General features: G+C 44.0%; 1 protein-coding gene across 2 annotated transcripts in view; it reads left to right on the top strand.

The window, feature by feature from the left end:
* The window catches only part of ELP3 (elongator acetyltransferase complex subunit 3), a 709,210-nt gene that overhangs the window by 372,947 nt on the left and 316,465 nt on the right, over window positions 1–19,798 (top strand). For both annotated transcript variants that reach the window (XM_069233774.1, XM_069233775.1), the window contains one exon: window positions 7,447–7,537. In XM_069233774.1, the coding sequence (XP_069089875.1) occupies window positions 7,447–7,537 (91 nt within the window). The remainder of the gene's footprint in view (window positions 1–7,446; window positions 7,538–19,798) is intronic.

Raw genomic sequence — 19,798 nt, 5'->3', positions numbered from 1 at the left:
TTCTTGGGAAGAAGGATCCACCTCCAGGCAGTGTCCATGTTTTGTGAGATTGATTGAAAGAGCGACTTTGAATATGTTGATCACAATGAATGCGTAGTGGTAAAAAGAGACCGTGAACACCTTGTTTCCCAAAATGTATGATTGTGGTAATGTAATTATAAAAACTCTATAATCACAAAACATCTGTGTACTAGTTAATCAGATGTTGATAAGAATTAAAGCGAGCATACTGTGAGTGTGCATGTGTAAGCAATTTAGTTGCAGTGCAGAGGCAGTAGGCTAGAGGCGCTCATGAGCACAGTAGGAATGTGGCCCCGTATGAGGACAGGATATGAAGAATGGCCTTTCCCAAATATGCTGATACATGAAGGTAGACGAAGCAGCATGGAATATACCTCATCTACATGGAAGTCGACATGTGGCACAAATAATTTATCTATGGCCCCAGTTTTCTCTGAATATCCTTAGGCCACTGTTTGCATGGTACATTTTGGTAAGTGTAAGATAGTTGAATTTACTTTTGTAGCATTTAGGTTCAATGTGTAAAGATGAATTCAAATTAAAAAATTGCCTTGGCTGAATACATAAAGAAGACCTAGTTTGACATCATTTTCCTGCTTCCAGATTCTGCAGGTTGACCATGCAAGCTAATACCTTCCTCTGATATTAGAACACCTTTATAGGGTTATCAAAATTATCAGCAAAGCCTAGGCCACACGGAGGCCAGGCACTGGCCAGGTGCAGGGTCCAGCAAAGCGGGATCCAAATGTGTGGTTCATGCAAAATCTCACTTTAACTGCAGACAGCCACTGATAAGTCTTGGACACAGTTTTGATAGGGCTCTGCAGCAGCCACCTACAGCCCAAACAATCCCTGGTTTCTGTTAGATACTGAGGGAATCGTCGGTCCTTGACACCCTGGACAAAGCCACACGTTATCAGGATGGGAAGAGTCTGCAATAAACTGCTCAAAACTAAATTTTCTTTTATGTATGTGTTGGTATTTGTAGATTGCAAACCTTAAGCTTAAGAGTGACAGTATGCTGAACAAGATCCTGGCCCCTGGGAAGATACAATTATTGGGGATAGATCAGGGTAGTCTATCAAGTTACAGGCAGTGCTCTTTGAGGAGCTGTGTTTTCAGCTTTTTATCTGAATCGTAGAAGAGTTGGTGTTGATCTGAAGTATATAGAGATGCTGTTCCAGATCTTGAAACCACGAACAGAGAAGGCTTGCCTTGTGTTTTTTTCATATTGTAGTGTTTTTTTTCTCTTGTCTGGAGACAGTAACTTCCCCAGTTGTGGCTAGTTCATTTGCCACATCAGTTGGAGTCTTGTTGTTGAGGGCTTTATAAGTGAAACTGCTCGTCCTGAAGATGATCTGGGCTGGAAGTCTTTGTGGGCCTTTTTTAGGTGCAGTGATAAGGTTAAATTTCTTCAAGCCCTTGATGAGTACGTTCAAGAGTGTCAGGGTGGTATGAGGCACACTGCTGAGCAGGGCTTTGCTTCGCTCCTGATGGGGGAGGACTAAGGCTTTTATGTCTGTTCTGAAGTCATTTTCCAAGAGAAACTGCTTCACTTTTCTCAACAGAGAGAGTTGAACCAAACTGTCTCTGTCCTCCTTGCAATGTGTTGTTAAATGAGTAGTCTGTGTCTATCATGGGGTGAGTCCCAGTGATGGTGAAGCCTAGTAGGTTTAAGTTGAACAGCAAGGCTTACATCTGATTGCTCGGTGCTATTGGCAAACAGGGAGAATGCAGTCTTTGTAGGGTTTAATTTCAGGAAGTTAGTTGACATCCATATTTGCATATTGATGGATGTTGTTGCTGTTGTCTGCAGGAATTGATCCGAGAGGTTCCATGTAGTGGTTAAACATGATAGGGGTAAAGATGGAAACCTGGGGTACTCTGCAGGAGTCTGGAAGTGTCTGCAATCTTGTAGTACTTATTTGTATTAGTTGAGATCAGTCGGTGAGGTAGAATAGGAATCATTTCAGTTTAGTGCCTGAAAATCCCGTGTGTGTTTTCAGGTTGTTGATCAGAGCAGGACGGTCACCTGTGTTCAAGACTGCAGAGAGGTGAAGTAGGACCAGGAAACAAGGGTCATTGCTGTGGTTGAGGTGGAGGGTTTTGCTGACAAGTTTCCAAAGACAACCAAGTCCATCTTTCCTGATATCTGTGACAGATGACCAACCTGTGTCTGCTGATAGTGGCGGAGTCACTGCACAGGTATGTCTTGACACACCAGTTGCTCAAGACACTGACAAGCAGGGCATCCAGATGACCAACCAGAACTGTAGAATTGCCATTATTTTGCCAATTAGAAGTGTCCTGAAGGCACACAAAGGTGTTGCAGTTGCCAAATGGAGTCTGGTTGAAAGTTTGTTGGATGCTGACATCTGTTAAAAAAACAGTGGAAGTCCTGTCCTACTAATTTACAGAATATTGTGCCTTTGTGCGCTCTAAATAGGTCAGACTTGCATCCACCACATTTTGGCAGATGTCTGCATCTGCCACACTATGAATACATATTTCACAAAAGTGTTCCAGGAGCGAGACATAGTAAAGATGGTTCTGATACCTGTCAATAAGACAACTGTATTGTGCATTCCCAGGCAGAGTTGCACCTATTCACTGACTGCCAAGGTAAGCACAATAGAGCTGGATGTGAACTGCCAAACTGAACATTTACCTAATGTTAAGACATCTCCTATTCATCAAGATTGATGCCCTAAGCAGGTTGGCATCAGATATCAGACTATGGTGAATAAGCTTGTCAGCCTTTAGGTCAAACAGAGGATATCCCTCTTTGCAACAAGGGGAAACATCATATATTGCCTTCTCCTCCAGGTTGCTGAAAAGAAGGTCACTGGGTAATGCACTCTCTTGGAGCTAGATTGAATCTACACATTTCTGATGGTTCCTCTCTATCAGCTGAGCCAGTTGAAACACAGTTATTAAATGATTCTGGAGACACTAAATGGGCAAGTTAGACCTGATTTCCTTGAGCTTCCCCGTTTGTTGGAGAGCTTTCGTTTTCATCTGGAAACACCCAGCATCCTACTGAGGAGAGGGGTAGGCAAGATTCCTCATCATGACCCAACTCTCCCTCAACTTTTGTTCCTGGCACCTCTGATCTTAAAATTCAGAAACTTGGAGCCATCTTGGGAATGCATGGAGTTGCTTACAAGTCCATGGCAGGCTCTACTAATGCTACATGCAACCTGAAATGGAAACGTTCTACACATGGTGCTTAGGTAATTGTGTGCACCTAGCGCTGAGTTAACCTCATATGTTGTAAGCTTGGATATGTCAGGTCTGCAACACGTTCCTCTGTTGTGGCGCATTTGGCAGCAGTATCTCACTAGATGAAGAGGCTCAGTGTGGCACATTGTTCCTCCACCCTGTGGTTAATGACTAAACGAAGGGCTTACTGTGGGTGTTTCCATTGGTCAGAAAACCATTTCCAAGGTGCAAACTCATCGTGTTGCTGCTGTTTCATATCCTCTCAAGCTAACAGATGTCTCTGATCTCAAGTTCTTCACTTGAAAGTTGGTCCTCCTTATGTCTGTCACCTCAAGTGGGGTGGAGATATAGGTATTCTTCTCTTAAGGACTGTGTATCACATTTCATCTTATAAAGGTATTGCGTCTCATACACACAAACACCTGAGGTTCACACAAAGGGTGCTGCCTGAGTTTCACCTCACCCTCACAATTACCTTGGTATTCTTCACATCACTCAGATTTAAGGTGGAGAAAGCTCTGCTCACACTTGATGTTAGAGGAGCACTGAGCTACTACATTTACATGACTGAACACTCGGATATATATTTCAACTGTGCTTTTTGGGCAAGGTAAGGGGAGGTGGCCAAGGCCACCTATTGCTAGATGTCTATTCGACTCCAAGTAAGCCTACCATAAGGCAAACAGAGGGAAGAGTGGTGACCCACTCTATAAGAGGAATGGTTGGTGATGTTCAGGGCCAATATGCTGTTACTTGAGATCTGCAAGGTGACCACCTGGAGGTAATCACAGACTACTGCCAGAGTTACTGCTTGGATAGTGATGCAAAGAGAGACACTGTCTTTGGGCAAGTGATGCTGAAGAGCCTTTTTCAATGATGAGACAAGTCTTTTCCTCCCTCCAATGTAACAGACCGCTCAGTCTTTTATTCAAAAGCACGTTAATTTATAAAATAAGGTATATCAATTTATAAAAGATAGAGTAATGGTATGAACAAGTTACTTAAATATAAAGTATGTTTATTTCTTTGGTATTGCGTGTTACACATGACTTGCTCAAGATCCGAACAGTGGAAGTGTTAGAAGGAGATGTCACTGCATCGCAGAAAGATGAGAGTTTATCTCTTTTGATTGTAGAAAAGATTGCAGAAAGAGAAGAGTTTAGCTCTTTTGATTGTAGGAAAGAGACCCTGCACTAGGCTTTTGTTTAAAGATATAACATGTTCAGTGTTTAATTCAGTGGTGGATACACGGCTTGATATGTCTAAATATTAAAGTAGCATATGAATGTAGAAAAGATGACAGTGCTGGAGAGTCTACTTTACCAGTAGCCTACTCTGCTCTGGGTGGCATTGTCAAAGCTGCACCTGGGAGAACTATGAGAAATGCCCCATTTCACTCCCTTGATAGACGGGTCCTAAATACTTTATTTTCCCCATATGCATATTGTTTCAATTAATTAAATTCAATTAATTTAACTTTATTCTGCCAAGTTAAAAAGACCATAAAAGCACACACAGCATTTTACAATAAATACCAATAAATATACATAATAAATAAACATGTGCTAAAATACCAAAAATTACATATAAAATTTAGATTTGCAGATCTTCACAAATCCGATACCAGATCTGATCACATATCTATTTCTCCGTTTTAAAGAGCATATTTCCTTCTGATGCGTAGAGCAACTAGCAAATTATTTAAGACCGCTGAACAGATTTCCTCGGACGACAATTGCTGTAGATAAAACAACCCTTGTTTATGAGATAAAAGACCTTTGTTCAAAAGAATAGGGCGTACAAATCTCGGTCTAGGTGAGAAGTATAAGGGACAAAACAACATAAAACGCATGGTTGATTGCTCTGTTACCCCGTCACATGGGCACGGTGGGAGAACTGCATGCCATGCCTTTGTACTGGGAAGGCAAACAAATGACGAACTAGGTTCAACCTTAAACAGATAAGATAAAACCTATGTGCAGTCTACACTGCCCATGTTAGATAGGACTCTAGGGTAAATAATGTGGTTACATGCATATATCTTATTACCAAATACTTCTCTGACACACTTACAATCCTAAGTTCTTCACTGTATGACAAGTAAGAATCAGTCACCCTCGCCTTTCAACTTGATGTAACCAATTCTGGATTTTCAAATAGATGTCAACAACCAATTTTATAGAACACCATTTCTGTGTATGTGAGCCATGTGATTAATGCCCTACTGTCCAGTCTCTGGCAATCTGCCAGGACTTGTTTAGAGAAGGTAGCCTGCGGCGTGCTCTAGATTTTTACCCAAAGGAGCAAGGGGGCCAAAGCAACACAATCTTCGATGTGACCTTCCCTTAGTTCCATATGTGTGATGAAGCTAAAGGTGGTCCTGGGAAATGGCAAAAAGGCTACAAAAAAAACTTTTTTCAACAATCTGAAGATTCCTTACCCCAGAATAACCCCATATTCCGACTCAGTAGGTACCCACGGCTATACATTTGCCCTTATACAGCTGGACTAAGTCCTGTATCTGCTTTTGCCCTAATTTTCTCAAAAATCTAAGTATGGCTTCAACTGTTATCCTCAATTTTTGCGCTCCGAGAGCCACTAACTTCTCCAAATCCCCCTTCAAATCAAATAAAATGCCCAAATAATTAAACGTCTGAGTTTTTTCAATTTGTATGCCCCCAGGGTAGAAACCCTATGCTTGTGCGTCCCAGGACCATATGATTTACAAAGGACTATTGGTCATTCACATTCATGCATAATGTTTTGTATTAGAGAATTGCTTAGAATGTTACTTTTAACAACATAGTCCTTTTTCCTTTTTATTAAACTGATCACGATCCTGACTTTATTGAAAAGATCATACATTTGTATTAGAACGTTAGAATGTTGGGAGCTCATCTATAGATCGGGCCTATAACTTGGGAAGGACGCCTTTAAGAACTGTAAAGCCTCTAGCAGTGAGCTATAATGCTATATTGTTCTCTGCCAGGGCTTGAAAATTCCAATATGGTATAAAACTGAGCTAAACATGTTTTAGCACGGTCGTTGTTTATTGGTGGATTTATTTGAAAATTGTATGTCCTTTTTCAGAAATGATTTAGGCTGATTTTGGAAGGAGCCATGCATTACAGTGGCATATTCAAAAACTCTTTGGTTGGGGAGATCTGAATAGTGCCATGCTTTTTGGCGACACCTCTGGCTCACCAATCCCTGGTGTGACCTCACATTGAGGCTTGCTGTGGTTCTGACCTTCTCAGAACATTGATTAGTTTACCTGGGCCATTTTACTCTGTTAGGTGTGGATCGGTATTTGGTCCAGTGTAAATCCTTGAAAAATGCATCACTGCCGAGAAGAACAGGTCACTTGTTTAGCAATAATAACAGGTCTTTGCATAGTCAGTAGCTTTTGTGGACCACCACCGAATCCCGAGGATTCGGGTTGAATAATTAATATTCTTCTCAGAAGAACATGCACAGACAGAAAGATAGATGAAGCTGTATGATGTAGCATGAAGGGTGTCTGCTATATTTGCAGGGACCAGTGCTTAATTTGTAAATAACAAGGTGCAGGTGCTCAAAGTCCTTCTGCTAAACATGCGGCTGCTGCAATTAAATTTGGGAACACGGAATACTAAAGCAGCGTAATCCCGAAGCCATCTCGGGCCTCTTTAATCCATGTGAAAACACTCCCTGCCCCTTAAACTCACACTTGCAGCTTTCTCTCATTGTGACGCTTTTTCGATTTTCTCTTCCTCCGTCTTTCCCAAACGTGCCTTTTGCTCGCTGCAAATGCTTGAGGCAGAAGACTAAGCCCCGGCCTTCAAAAATAAGTGCCGGTGCTCAGCACCGGAAACAACAAGCACAAATTAAGCACTGGCAGGGACATTGGAAGGGCAGTACTGCTTTTTATTACAGTGCCCATCTTACACAGATTCAGAGAACAACTACTGCATTACATCGGAGACACTGAGAATTGTACTTGAAATTAATGTGATATATTCCGTGAAACATAAACTAAATATCGTCTAAATGCTGCTGAACCATGACACTAATCTCATTGACTGCAAATAGCTTTTTAAAGGTGCTATATATATGTTTACACATTCTCCTCCCAAAAAATCCTCTACAGCTTTATATTTAAAAAAGCGCAAACTGAATGTTGGAATATATAATGTGAACGTGCTTTCATCTCTCCTGTTATAGGGACATTCCAATGCCGCTGGTTAGCTCAGGAGTGGAGCATGGAAACTTGAGAGAGCTGGCACTGGCAAGGATGAAGGATTTGGGCACAGAGGTAAGGAGCAGATTCGTCATTGGGCTCTGCCAAAGTACATAAAGCAGTATTTCTTCTCGTACAGTGGAGCACAGCTTTGCCCATACATTGTTCAGCTTTGCAATGCAACACTGCCTTGGTGAGGATGTTGAAGGAGAGCATGTAGTGTCAGGAGGCTGGACCCAGCTGCACAAACGGATCAAAAGGAAAACTTGGTGCAATGTTGCCTGTGCAGCCATGAAATGCAATAGCTGCAAAATTCATAGGTTGTTTCGAAGCACTGCATAGCTTAAGGCAAACTACATGCTTCCACATTACACTTTATGCTTTGCCTTTATACTTGTTTCAATAACATGTGCTTCTCCAAAGTATACGCTGAATCTAAGCTCACTCTCTTTGCAGCCTTTGCATTCTTACAAAAACAAATCTTTCTGTAATTTGTAGTAATCATGCTATAAAACCACTGAGCTTAAATAGAAAAACATTTTGCACACCTGTTGTGTAGGTTATTCGTCAATTTTAAATCACTCAGAAGGAGCCCTGGAATATATAATGTTTAAATTTCAAAGGAACAACATAGTATCTATCACTGTTTTCCTGTTTTTCCACTAACTTGATGTTCCCTCCAAGTAAGCATATCCAGGCTATAATACATTCTTCAGAAATATTAACCTAAATTCCCCTGTGTTTAAATATGCAGCAATTACAGGAAATGCCACAATGGTGAGTTTTTTTTTTAACCTTTGCAGTTAACCTAGCACGGGAACCCATAGTTAGCCACTTGTCTAAAATGTTGGCCTAGAGTGTGTTGCTAGGCATGCTAAAATGCCGGATGCCTAGAATGTATTCTCCAGTGTGCTTGTCACCTTTTAAAGTGGATGTGTTACGCACTCACCTGGTTCCAACCGCAGAGATGATGTTGGACCTCCAATCCCAACTGGGGCAGCTTGTTGAAACAAGTTATAACTGTCTGGCTCCAACCACTGCCCTCAAGTGAGAAAGGGGGATCAGATCAAACAAGAAAAGGATGATCTTGCGTCACTGCTCTGCTATCTCGTGCACTGCTTAGTAGGATCAAGACTCTCTGGACCTTCTAATCCTCAATGCAGGTGTAATACGCTAAAATATCAAGAGGCAGCGTTACTCATAGGTTTTCTACCCAATATGATCTATCTATTGTTTATACTGTTTGTACACTTACAGACTTCACCATACAAACTGCATGGGTAAGACCAGAATCCATTTCTAGGATAAACTGGAGATTTTCCTGAACTTCGGAACTTACAGGATTCCGATACAAACTCAAACAGAATTTCACCTTCAAGAAGATTCTCTCAAAATACTGGATACAACTTATCAAGAAACACACAGGTAAACTTTTAGTTCAGATGCAAACGTGCTCAGAGTGCTCTAATGAATAATGTTCAGAGTGCTGGACCTCATGGGAATTAATACTCAAACAAGTTCAGTATGAGCAAACACGTTCACGCCGTCAAGGAATAAGTCTTTGGGTATATCCTAACCTAAGGATTAGCGCACACTAACCTGAGGGGAAGTACTTAACCAAGACAGTAATTGACTGCAATCTGGAGACACAGGAGTCTTGGTGCAAGGAAATCAAGAAGAAATGGAATCGTAGCACATAAAGAATACTCTGGATGCATCACTGTGGCCTTGATCAGGAAGGCTTGGAAGACTAGAGCGCTGGCAGTTCTAGGCTACTCGGAGGTGACGTAGCTTACGCAGGACGGGTGTGAGAACAAGCGCCGATGCAAGTTTCGGGGGGGGGGGGGTATTTATACAGGAAGGATTAAAGGTTCTAGAAGGGCATGTGTGCCATGTGGAAGTGTGGCATCTTCCAATGAACCTGGGGGGAAGATCACTTCTACATGCAACGGGTATAGGTCCTTCAAGGAGGCAGGTGCAAACAGCAGTTGGCAACAATTACCAAGTGCAACGTAACCCCAAGTGCTTGGTGTTGCAAGTCAATATGTGACAATGGATGACGTAACTATCCTAACTAGGCACGTGATATCTACTGGGGCACAATAGACCAAACTTGCATAGCTGCAGAGTTGGTGGGACGATGGTTCAGGCTTCCTGGGAGGGAAATCATGGAGAAGTGGAGACTGGAAGGCTCCACAAGGGCAGCATGACTGGGAGAAGTCCAGACTGGAAGGTGCCCAAAGGTGAGGGTGACATGAGCTTGGCGAGTAAAACCCACCACAGATAGGGCACAAGATGGAGTAGTGACAGGATGCAGCATCCCACTCATCTTTCTTTCCTTCCCTAGCAATGCTGTGAAAGTCAGAGCTAGATGGCCACTAGAGAAGATCTTGCAGTGGAGACTTCCAGTAGCTGCCAGGGCAGCAAGCGAACCACACAGCGGAGGAGATGCGAGCATGAAGATGGCAGTGGCATGTCGCAAGAGCCAATCTGCATACTTGCACCCTGCCATTAGAGTGGGAGAAGATAATGGCAATCACAATGCTGGTTCCTTGAGAGGCTGGGCTCCCTCAGGGACAATGGGAGAGCAGTGCGGAAAGGCAGTACCCTCCAGTGACCCAGCGCACACTCAGCCGCTTGATGCGCAGAACGGAATGCTTCCTTTCTGGACAGAAATAACCCAATGAGATTGAGGGGTGCAGGGTAGGACATACGGGAGCGTGCCTGACCCTCAGCCTTACGGGAGGCTAAGGCGGCGGATACTTAGAGCCTTTGGCAAACTTAATTAACGCTGCCATCGGCCATCCGTATGACCCCCTCCGATGGAGTTTGCCGAGACCTGGTTGGTGTTACTGGGGGATCTAGATGAGAAACAGCTCCCTTCAGACACGGAGACATTTCTCTCAATAGCAGTCTATTTATATATCAAATGCATACAGGAGCCAGTTTAGAGAAGATATATGTATATATTTTCATGGTTAAACCTTCGTATTGAATATTTGACAGTGGTTTCAACATTTGTATTTCACAGAAAAGAGGTCTGACTGAGAATAGTTTCCTGTAATTTACAATGCTGAATTCGTTTGCAGGATGTTTAGCTCCGCTAAACAAATAAAAAAGTTTAACACAGGATATGGTGATAGTAAAAAAAATAATGCTTACGCTGGTGGGGCTCTTAGAACATTAATCAGCACACCTGACATGCTCACCCTTGCACGCCCTGTGTTGAGGCAAGCATGCATCAATAAATCCCGCCCAGTATATGCAAAAAACATTGTCAACCGAGAACCCTGTCAGAAAAAAGTTACACTGTACTACTTTTCACATTATTTTCTTTCTTTATAAGTTTTGTTAAACCTACTTTTTTTAGTTTCGATATAGTATAAAAAGCACACAATAGAATGCAGATTTTTAATTTCCTTACAATGCTCTTTGCATGTACAATTTGTTTTATATTAATGCAAACAACATTTTAAATACTAGTAAATAATCCCCAAGAAAACTCATATTTCTCCAACCCTTGACAGAACTATCTGTAGTTTCAGGCAAACAATGATTAGTAAACTGAAGACGCTTAAATGCTGTAAATCTTTCTAAAGAGTACCGATATCAATTAATAAGTCATGTGATATAAAAATATTGAAACAAGTAATGTGTAATATGGTCCTATATTGCCATCTGGGGGTTCAGGTGAGATTTATGAATCACTTGGCCTTCGGCCTTGTGTTCTGTATATGTCACCAGAAACCTTTGATGGCAGTATAGGCTCATATTACACAGTTACCCATTATGTATTCTCTATATGTGCCTTTACTTTGCCCAGTCTCACCAGTGCTTGACAGACACGTTTGCTTATCTTTTGTGTTGTGTGGCTTGTTTGTCAGTGGCACTTTGTTGTTCTATGAGCTCCGGCTAGGTCTGATGGACCCATGAGTTGGCAGTCAGTTTGGCTCACTCCTGAGGCCCGGAGATGGAGGGTGCAAGGCTCCTTTATGTCACTCTCACATGTGGCCTGTGTGTTCAGCTCTGAAGCTCCAGCCATAGCTGTTGCTATTTTCAGTAACACGAATTGATTTGGATTTTGCCATGTTTTATGTATCCCCGGGAGTGCAAGTGCTGGTAAAGGGTTGCACGTGTGTGGTTCACGTCTTCAGGACACAAAATGCTGCATGGTTGATCCCTTAAACTAATTATTTGAGTTTTCACTTTTTGAGGAGTTTTCACACTTCACTGCGAAGGAGACTTATGGATAACTTATTATGTACTGTAAGGCAGTCTGTAGTTTTCCACATGGCCGAACCAGGGTATTCACCATTTGTTTGTTTTCATAAATGAAATAAGGTACGGTATACTGAACCGCACCTTCCTCCAGATCAACAAGATGCCTTTCTAGGACAGGAACTAAGCAGAGTATGTTTCCACACTGTGAATTTCCCCTTCCTTTTCCTGCACCGAGGCCATTCCAGTTTAGTGTACACATGCCACCCAGCCTTCCCAGTCACCCGGCACGTCTGTATCCTCACGGCACTAGAAGTGCTTCTGCATAGCTCAGAAGGGAGGTTGTTTGGAGACTGCTGGTCTGTTTCATTTACTAGAGACTCTACAATGTTGGTAGTGTCTGGAGTACCTGCGAGTTGACTACCCCTTCCACTTTTGCTTCCAGTGAGGGTTCTTGCAGTGGAAGGCATGATCCTGTGGTACCAATCCAGCCTCGCCCCTCTTGTGGCCTTGCACCCGAAAACTGCCAGATAATGCCTATTTATCTGTTTGGTTGTGCACGCTTGGTTCCTTCTGTTGGCCGCCCTTCACTTCCTCCACTACTTAAGTGGATGTTTTGCTTGAGAGTAGGAAGCTGTTCTATAAAGAGATCAGTTTCGTTTTTTTACAGACCCAACATTAAAGTGGTTTACTCCAAAGTTTTCGGAGCCGTGTACTGCAGCTTTCGGTTCAGGGCGCACTGAGTTACCAGTCAGGTAGGAATTACATGTGATTAGGTCGTGGTTTGCAGAGGGAGACTCTGACATTGAAGCAGTTGAAGACATCAAACACAAAGGCTCCCAGAAGCTCAAAAATAGCTGCAGGCAGCGTGGAATGATATTTTGTGGATAGTTTTATAAATGTAGCGAAAGTTTTAGGAAGGTGTTTGGAAGAAAGGTTTGATAATTTAAGTAAACTTTTACCGTTGATTGACTTTATCACTTTCATTTACTTGCTTCTTATTCACTTGTGATGCATCTTCTGGATTTTCTCCAGAACACAGGCCTGGAATAGGGTTTTCAGACCTCCTGGCACTAAGAGCTTGCCAGTGTGCCAAGCTGAGACAGGAAGCCAACTGGACTGCAACCACCCGCAACCCACTGAGCAGTAGCTAGTAGCTAACTGCTATACTTTTTTGATAACGATCATTCCCATTAGATATCACAGGGATAATTAGTGGAGCTCAAACTTATTTTTCATTATGGAAGGATGTACTCAAGAGCACTATGAACCAGGGAACTTTTCAATTTCAGAGATTTCTTTTGAAATCAACACCCTTTCTGGTGCACAAAATGTAAATCGTAACTATTCTGAAATAAACTACTTGTTAGCAATGGAATTCACCAGGAGTCTGAATAGCAAACAATATTAAAACATATTAGTCAAATCATTAGTATTTTTATGTCAATATTTACATTCCCACCATCGCCTCTTCTGCTTACTAAACTAACCTTAGCACCAAAGAAGAGGCTTAACTTGATTATTAAAAATGGATCAGACCTGCATAGCTCGTCTGACCAATGAAGCCAGTGTTCAAAAAAGATCAAATACAGCATCTGTAATTCTTGCCTGGACTAGCATAGTGAATGCTAAGCGCCTCTCATCTCTCATAGTATTCAGCGAATGAGATTGGTAGTGTTCTGTGTGGCCTCTCTTGCTTCTCCAGGGTGAAGTTCCCGTGTTTCACACACTGTTCTCAGCTTCCATAAAATATTTGACCGCTACTGAACTTTTCAAAACAAATAATTAACAGAACTTAACTTGGCAGGCTTTCACTTACTTAAATTCTGCAGATCCGTGCCCTTTGTTTAAAAACAATCAACAAGAAGTTAAGTTATCAGCTTCCACTAAACCTTGTTCATTATTTTAAACAATCACCAGAACAGAGAATTCGATTCATAAAAAATAACAGGAATATATTCAAGCCGACTTGACTATCAAGTTATAATGAACATGACATGAATAAATGCATGTTGTTTATTTCAACACTCATATCTAATTAAGCAACACATAATGCAAGAAGGGGGATACCATAAAGGGAAAAAATATTATTTAGAACAATGGCTTTCCTTGTCCATCTTGTTCTATCTTGCATTTGTTTCTTCCCTTGAGCATAGCCTCTTTACCATGGTTTATCTTGGCTCATTTGTATTCTTCCACTGCTTACTTTCTGATGGATACTTCTAAATACAGATTCCTCACCTTTAGAAAATTCCCCAGATACCAGACTGGATCCATACGTTTTTATAGCAGTACCCCAGTGTACCACTAAATGGTTCTGCACTGTCTTCTGTCTGCCATAGAAAGATGGAGGAGACAAAAATAAGCATCACTCCTGTGCGCCCCTGTCTGCTCCTTTCTTTCCATGTTTTCGAATGCGGGCCTAGAGCTTTGCTCCTTGAAATCTAGTTTGCAAGGGATAGCTGCCCCCAGCAATAAACACAGAGTTCAAATCCTGCTGTGTCTGTCAGAAACAGATGTTGGTCAGGAACCCACACAAAGGCTCAGGCATGACTCCAAGTCATGCAATGTGTGCCCTTATGCACCTAAAGGCATATGTGACCACAAAGCGAAGCTGTACATCACCAAATATCGATATGAGTCATGGACCTTGCATAAATCCTGCTCGAAGTTGAGGGCATGCACCTGATCCTGCCATTGAGGGCTATTTAGCAACAGGTCTTCTTTATGGTCGAAGTCATCTCGTAAGTTGAAGTCCATAGTGAAGAGGAAGCACAAGAATGGCGAAGTGGGACTTGGCGCCATCCCACCACTCTGTATTGAAAGAGAAGTAAGAAGGGCATCTTGCTCTTGATCCCTGATTGTGGAGCCAACAGCCCAGTTAATGCTGATACTTTAAGGAAGCCAATATGTATATTTTTGGCATCAGCTCCCTCTGGCACACCTCCATGCCCCAAGGATGCACATGGGACTCCAGTTGAGTTACCGCTGGCGGATCTGTCCTCAGCTCTGTCTGACTCCCCGCAACCCGGTTCTGCTTCGATTCTGTTGCCAACTTCCATTCTGAATTCAAGACCTGCCAGAGGGCATCCGGTGCTGACTACGGTGTCTCACCCTATGCTGAATCCTTCTTTACCCCAACCCTGGTCCTACTGTAAGTCCACTCTAGAGCACTTGGGTCCACGGTAGTCTGATTCAAACCATACACTCCCGCATAGCCGTCCTTAGAGGCTTTATCATCCTTTTGGTTCTGATTCTGACCAAAGTTTACTGCCACCTGAAGATGACTTTAACGATGGGGATGATTAATCAGTGCATTGGGATAACAGTTTATACATGAATTTAAAGGAGGCCGGTGGGCTGGATACTTGCCCTCACATAGAGTTGATTTCCTCCCTTGGGCCGCCAACAGAAAAGAGTGCTTCCTTTGCTATGGTAATTAGAAGTGCTGCTGAGGTCCTGGACTTGCAACTACCTTCTGTTTGAAGTTAAGACAAATATCCTTACAGAAGTTCTGCAACCTGGGCTTGCTTCCTCTGAGCCTTTGGTCCCATTCAATAAAGCCGTAACTGACACATTGAGGACTTGATCTTTGCGTTGCTCTTGACCCCTGGTGAACAGGCGGCTAGAAGATACAGAGTGACTCCTGGCGACCCAGATTTCCTTACACAGAATCCTACTCCTGAAAGTTTGGTGGTGCAAGCTTCCACCAGCAAGGTGAATCCTAATTTATTCCTCTAAAAAAAACGACTGTTCTCTTTGGCTTGCCTAGCCTTGAGCTTCATGAATGGCGTTTACCTACTAGGCCCTCTGTTTACCTAGTTTACCTACTATGTCCCTCTGGGACATGGCCAGTGAGATCTTGCTGGCAGTCCCAGAAGAGTTTAGGTCTTCCTTTGCTCAAACCATTAAAAATGGTCAGGACACAGCCAAATATGTGATTTGTGTTGTTCTGGATACTACTGATTGCTTGAGGCGAGCAGTGACCACTAGTGTGATGCTTCATTGCAATGCATGGATACGAAGTACAGGTTTTTTAGATAATTTACAGGCATCTCTTTTGGATGTACCTTTCAATGGACCTCGCCCATTCAGCAAAAAATCTCACTCTGGGGTAGAACATTTTAAGGAAAGTCAGTCAAAAGTGTCAAATCAAACTGGATTTGTGCAGTGCATTTAATCACCTGGAGTGCATCCCGGTGCTTAGCTGCTCAGATCAGTCGAATAGTCAGGCCTTGAGTCCTTTCCTGAAATCCAGAAGAGAGGAGGAGGTCTGCAGGTGAAGGAAGAGGTAGTTCCAGGAATTTACTGTGAGGTAGCAAAAGGAGCGTCCTCCACCATTGCTTCGGTGGATGCAGGGGGTGGTGCGCAAGGGAGCCACAGCGCAAGAGAACGGAAGAATGGTGGAAGTTTAGGCGGTAGTTGATGTATGTTGTTGTAGGAGGCTGGCCTGGCTTGTAGTGGGTACCAAGGGGTACTTACACTCTGTACCAGGTCCAGTTATCCCTTATTAGTGTAGAAGAGGTGTTTCTAGCAGCTTAGGTTGATAGAAGTAGTTATAGCAGAGCAGCTTAGGCTGAACTAGGAGACATGCAAAGCTCCTACTATACCACTGGTGTCATATGCACAGTATCATAAGAAAACACAATACACAGGTAAACTAAAAATAAAGGTACTTTATTTTTATGACAATATGCCAAAAATATCTCAGTGAGTACCCTCAGTATGAGGATAGCAAATATACACAAGATATATGTACACAATACCAAAAATATGCAGTAATAGCAAAAGGAAGTAATGCAAGCAGTGTAAAGTTACAAAAGATTGCAACAGGAGCACATAGGTACAGGGGCAACACAAACCATATACTCCAAAAGTGGAATGCGAATAACGTATGGACCCCAAACCTAGGTGAGCTTGTAGAGGGTCGCTGGGACTGTAAGAAAACAGTGAGGGTTAGAAAAATAGCCCACCCCAAGACCCTGAAAAGTAGGTGTAAAGTGCACCTATATTCCCCAGAGAGCACAGAAGTCGTGATAGGGGACTTCTGCAAGGAAGACCAACACCAGCAATGCAACAAAGGTGGATTTCCGGACGAGAGTACCTGTGGAACAAGGGGACCAAGTCCAAGAGTCGCGACAAAGTCGAGATTGGGCAGATGCCCAGGAAATGCCAGCTGAGGGTGCAAAGAAGCTGCCACCGGATGGTAGAAGCTGTGGATTCTGCAAGAACGAAGATGACTAGGAACTTCCCCTTTGGAGGATGGATGTCCCACGTCGTGAAGAAGCTTGCAGAGGTGTTCCCACGCAGAAAGACCGCAAACAAGCCTTGCTAGCTGCAAGGGTCGCGGTTAGGGTTTTTGGATGCTGCTGTGGTCCAGGAGGGACCAGGATGTCGCCAATTGCGTGAGGAGACAGAGGGGGCGCCCAGCAATATAGGGAGCCCTCACAGAAGCAGGCAGCACCCGCAGAAGTGCCGGAACAGGCACTACGAAGAGGAGTGAACCGGAGCTCACCCGAAGTCACAAAAGAAGATCCCACGATGCCGGAGGACAACTCAGGAGGTTGTGCACTGCAGGTTAGAGTGTCGAGACCCAGGCTTGGCTTTGCACAAAGGAAATCCTGGAAGAGTGCACAGGAGCCGGAGCAGCTGCAAATCACGCGGTACCCAGCAATGCAGTCTAGCGTGGGGAGGCAAGGACTTACCTCCACCAAACTTGGACTGAAGAGTCACTGGACTGTGGGAGTCACTTGGACAGAGTTGCTGAGTTCCAGGGACCATGCTCGTCGTGCTGAGAGAGGACCCAGAGGACCGGTGATGCAGTCTTTTGTTGCCTGCGGTTGCAGGGGGGAGATTCCGTCGACCCACAGGAGATTTCTTCGGAGCTCCTAGTGCAGAGAGGAGGCAGACTACCCCCACAGCATGCACCACCAGGAAAACAGTCGAGAAGGCGGCAGGATCAGCGATACAAGGTTGCAGTAGTCGTCTTTGATACTTTGTTGCGGTTTTGCAGGAGTCCTGAGCAGTCAGCGGTCGATTCCTTGGTAGAAGGTGAAGAGTGAGATGCAGAGGAACTCTTATGAGCTCTTGCTTTTGTTATCTAAAGAATTCCCCAAAGCAGAGACCCTAAATAGCCAGAAAAGGAGGTTTGGCTACCTAGGAAGGAGGATAGGCTAGCAACACAGGTAAGAACCTATCAGAAGGAGTCTCTGACGTCACCTGCTGGCACTGGCCACTCAGAGCAGTCCAGTGTGCCAGCAGCACCTCTGTTTCCAAGATGGCAGAGGTCTGGAGCACACTGGAGGAGCTATGGGCACCTCCCCTGGGAGGTGCAGGTCAGGGGAGTGGTCACTCCCCTTTCCTTTGTCCAGTTTCGCGCCAGAGCAGGGCTGGGGGATCCCTGAACCGGTGTAGACTGGCTTATGCAGAGATGGGCACCATCCGTGCCCATCAAAGCATTTCCAGAGGCTGAGGGAGGCTACTCCTCCCCAGCCCTGACACATTTTTCCAAAGGGAGAGGGTGTAACACCCTCTCTCTGAGGAAGTCCTTTGTTCTGCCTTCCTGGGCCAAGCCTGGCTGGACCCCAGGAGGGCAGAAACCTGTCTGAGGGGTTGGCAGCAGCAGCAGCTGCAGTGAAACCCCTGGAAAGGCAGTTTGGCAGTACCCGGGTCTGTGCTAGAGACCGGGGGATCATGGAATTGTCTCCCCAATGCCAGGATGGCATTGGGGTGGCAATTCCATGATCTTAGACATGTTACATGGCCATGTTCGGAGTTACCATTGTGACGCCATACATAGGTAGTGACCTATGTATAGTGCACGCGTGTAATGGTGTCCCCGCACTCACAAAGTCCGGGGAATTTGCCCTGAACGATGTGGGGGCACCTTGGCTAGTGCCAGGGTGCCCACACACAAAGTAACTTAGCACCCAACCTTCACCAGGTGAAGGTTAGACATATAGGTGACTTATAAGTTACTTAAGTGCAGTGGTAAATGGCTGTGAAATAACGTGGACGTTATTTCACTCAGGCTGCAGTGGCAGGCCTGTGTAAGAATTGTCGGAGCTCCCTATGGGTGGCAAAAGAAATGCTGCAGCCCATAGGGATCTCCTGGAACCCCAATACCCTGGGTACCTCAGTACCATATACTAGGGAATTATAAGGGTGTTCCAGTATGCCAATGTGAATTGGTGAAATTGGTCACTAGCCTGTTAGTTTAATTTGGAAAGCAAAGAGAGAGCATAACCACTGAGGTTCTGGTTAGCAGAGCCTCAGTGAGACAGTTAGTCATCACACAGGGAACACATACAGGGCACACTTATGAGCACTGGGGCCCTGGCTGGCAGGGTCCCAGTGACACATACACTAAAACAACATATATACAGTGAAATATGGAGGTAACATGCCAGGCAAGATGGTACTTTCCTACAGTTGTTCCTTGATTTTGAAGGGCTTTGTAGGTGTGGATCAGTATCTTGAATTGGCATCTCTTCTGGGTAGACAACCAGTGGAGCTACCTGAGGTGGGGGGGTGATGTGGGTTTGTTTATGTAGGGCGAGGATTTTTTCCAAGTTGGCAGTCCATCTAATCCATCAGATGGGTTCCCAAGATTTCCAGCAGGACTGTGCACTTTCGTTCCTTTCTGACCCACAAGCAGCCTTCTCCTACATCAGAGTGGCTCTCAGTGGAGCACCCGTTAATCACCCGTAATCATACAGCAAGAGGTGCGAGCACTAGTGTACAAAAAAGGCAATAAATAGGATCCTGGACTCTGAAATATAGATGGGTTATTACTCCTGTCATTTCCTCATGCTGAAGAAGGATGGAGGCCTTCATTCTATTTTAGACCTTCACCTTCTAAATATCGTTCCGCAGAAGGACAAATTCAAAATGTTCACACTGGCCCAGGTTCTGTCTGCTATGAATATGGGCGACTGGATGTTTGCTTTAAGCCTGCAGAATGTATACTTTCATGTACCCATCCTGCAGTCCCACATATATTACCTGCAGTTCATAGTATGCGAAGAGCATTCTCAGTTTGCCTTGTTCTCCTTTGGCCTACCAGTACCCCTTGTGGTGTTCATGAAAGTGATGGCGGCGGTCCCCTCCCACCTTGGT

This window comes from Pleurodeles waltl, chromosome 5 (assembly GCF_031143425.1).
Source record: "Pleurodeles waltl isolate 20211129_DDA chromosome 5, aPleWal1.hap1.20221129, whole genome shotgun sequence".
Lineage (NCBI taxonomy): Eukaryota > Metazoa > Chordata > Amphibia > Caudata > Salamandridae > Pleurodeles > Pleurodeles waltl.
Note: the sequence above shows the minus strand (reverse complement) of the source record. Positions and strands in the feature narration are given on the sequence as shown.